At 34.4% G+C, this 2,867-nt stretch overlaps 1 protein-coding gene across 1 annotated transcript in view; it reads left to right on the top strand.

Annotated features, from left to right (window-relative positions):
* The first annotated feature begins 579 nt into the window (after positions 1-579).
* Akr1d1 (aldo-keto reductase family 1 member D1) overlaps positions 580-2,867 on the top strand; it is a 126,674-nt gene continuing 124,386 nt past the window's right edge. The window contains exon 1 of the mRNA XM_004629051.2: positions 580-752. Within this exon, the coding sequence (XP_004629108.1) occupies positions 660-752 (93 nt within the window). The 5' untranslated portion in view covers positions 580-659. The remainder of the gene's footprint in view (positions 753-2,867) is intronic.

The following is a 2,867-nucleotide window of genomic DNA, read 5'->3' as shown; positions in this document are numbered from 1 at the left end:
AGAGAGAGACAGAGAGAGACAGAGAGACAGACAGAGAGAGACAGAGAGAGACATAGTGACAAGGACAGAGAGAGAAATAGAGACAGGGACAGAGAGAGACAAAGAAACAGAGAGAGACAGAAAGACACAGAGAGAAAGAGAGACAGAGAGACAGAGACAGAGAGAGACAGATAGAGAGAGAGAGAGAGAGAGAGAGAGAGAGAGAGAGAGAGAGAGAAACTGAGAAGATACTTCAAGGAAGTACTGGTAGGTGAAGCCTTGAATGATAAGTACTTACTATAGTCATAGTGTCCTTGTAAAAAGAAACAAGAAGGCCCCTACCTCATCTCTCCAGTGCAGATTTTTGAAATGTGAGCCAAAAATCCTCCTATGTAGCTGATGAAAATTTAAGGTAAGTCTGTTATTTGCCAACCAATTTGCCACTGGGGAAGTTCAAATAACAACCATGCTTAGAATTATCAGGATAACCTGGGTTAAAAAAATAAAAGATTGAGAAAGAGATTTGTTCATCTCTATTCCCTCACCTGGCTCCGCCCTCAGCATTCTTTCTTAGATAAAACAGGCCCTGGACACCATTATATAACTCTTCTGGTAGTGTTGCTATAGGTAGCAAGTTGCACAGATTCTGGAAAACTGAAACCTCTTATTTTCTCTCCAAGATGTATCTGATGACTGCAAGACACCGTATACCTCTAAGTGATGGAAACAGCATACCTATCATTGGGCTGGGGACCTTCTCTGATACTTACACAGTAAGCTCTCTTTCCTCTGTATGGGTGCATGTGTTTGTGGCTCTTAAAATGTTTTCCTAAAACATAAACTTTTGTCCTGAGTGTATCTCATTGATTACTTTTTGATAATATTTAAAGCAGTTCTGGACGACTGATATTTGCTGGACTGAGGGTCAAGCAAAAGGTTAAACTTTAATGATTTCATGGTTAAAAATAAGTACAGGTTAAACAATGTGATGTGTAGGCTTTCTTTACTCAATTTGAGCTGAAATTTAATCCCTACTATAAATGGAGACACATGAAATTAGGGAGTTTATGGCTCCTGGAGTTCATTAAATGTTTACACTTAACGAATTTATAGTTTAGCCTCACTAGCATTTACCTGGGCTTTAATTTGTAAAGTACTTCTTTACTAAGAGACACGTCTCATCTACTTAACCATTAAAAACTCTATAGGTAATGTAGACTCTTAAAATCTACACAAAAATAAAGATTAAGCCTCTGTAATTCTAGAACTGTAGCCTCTATAATCCTAGAATTGTAGCCTCTATAATCCTAGACTGTGTCTCTGTCTCTCTCTCTCTCTCTCTCTCTCATGGTAAATCTACTTAAAACAATATGTTTTTCATTGCATTTCATCATTCAAGTCTGGTAACAAAAATAAATGATGGTATACTAGATTTTTGTAGTCATAGTGAAATACCTGGCACAATAAAAAGAGGAGAAACTGATTTTTAACTCATTATTAACTTTACTGAAGATCAGTAATAATTACATAGCAAATTAAAAATTGTAGACAGAGCTGGTGAGATGGCTCAGTGGTCTAAAATCACCTACTTAGAACAACCTAAGCTAAACAAAGCACAGGGACCACGGTTCAATCCCCCAGCATCACATGCCAGCCAGCCCCACACCCTAGTGGGCTGAGCTGGCCACACACACACACAAATAAATAAACAAATAAATATTTAAAAAAATCTTTAAAAAATAAAAAAAATTGTAGACAAATATTGAAATGTGAAAGATATAAGATGTAGAATTTTAGAAAAATATTTCTGAAATGAATACATAAGATTAATAATAGCACATTATAAAAATTATTTACAAATTTAAATGAATGTAACAACAAACATTGTCTAAAATAAGTATGAAGAAGACTTTACAGATCAGTCATATTATAGTCAAATCTGTGCCAAAATCAGGAAACTTATATACACATAATTAGAATTCTCAAAGTAGTATAAGTACTGCACGTTAACCAATTGTACCACTGGAGCTTCTAGAATTCTCAAAGTAGAAGGGTGTAGGCAATAAATAATTAAAGATAAAAAAGATTTAAAATTTCTGAATGTAGTAAAAATTACAGTACCTCATTGTCAAGAAAACTGAACCTTTTGCACTAATATAAATAAAATAACACCAAAATATCAAAAATGAAATTGTCCAAACCTAATTATAAAGAAAAAAATCTTTAAGAAAACCATATTAGCTATGGAAGAACAACTATAGAAAACCATATTAGCTACATAAGATCAAAATTAAATAGCATCTTATTCCACATTAGAAACAAAGAAGAGCAAGAAGGTAAGAAACCAAACATCTATTCAAAGGACAAAAAAAAAAAAAAAAAAAAAAAAAAAAAAAAAAAAAAAAAAAAATCTGTCCTCATGGAATTTTATACTTAGCAAACATGCCTTTGAAAACTAAAAGTAAAATAGTTTCCAGTTATACAAACATGCAATAGTTTAATACTTCCAGATGGAGCATATACAAAATAACAAAGACCATAATCCAGAAGACAAGAGAGATTGTTGTATAGTCCTGGATAAAGAATAAACAGCTCTCACATTGGCCAAACAATGGCCGTAATTCATACACATGGCTGACACTGACAAATGTTCTACAATATGAGGTACAGGATCTCAGGATAAATCCTGAGGGGATTTCACTGACCTTTTCAAACCCAAAAGCTACAACTCTTATTGCATAGGTCCTGCTTTACCTTGGTCTTAACCAGCCAGCAGAAAAGTATAAGAACGAAATATAAGAAGTAAAGCCATGCTGTTATGTTGAGCTGTAGGGGACTCAGGTCAACAACTTCTGACATTGCCAGACAAGCAGAAGACCCAATACTAT

This window comes from Octodon degus, unplaced genomic scaffold, assembly GCF_000260255.1.
Source record: "Octodon degus isolate 3935 unplaced genomic scaffold, OctDeg1.0 scaffold00027, whole genome shotgun sequence".
Classification (NCBI taxonomy): Eukaryota; Metazoa; Chordata; class Mammalia; order Rodentia; family Octodontidae; genus Octodon; species Octodon degus.
Note: the sequence above shows the minus strand (reverse complement) of the source record. Positions and strands in the feature narration are given on the sequence as shown.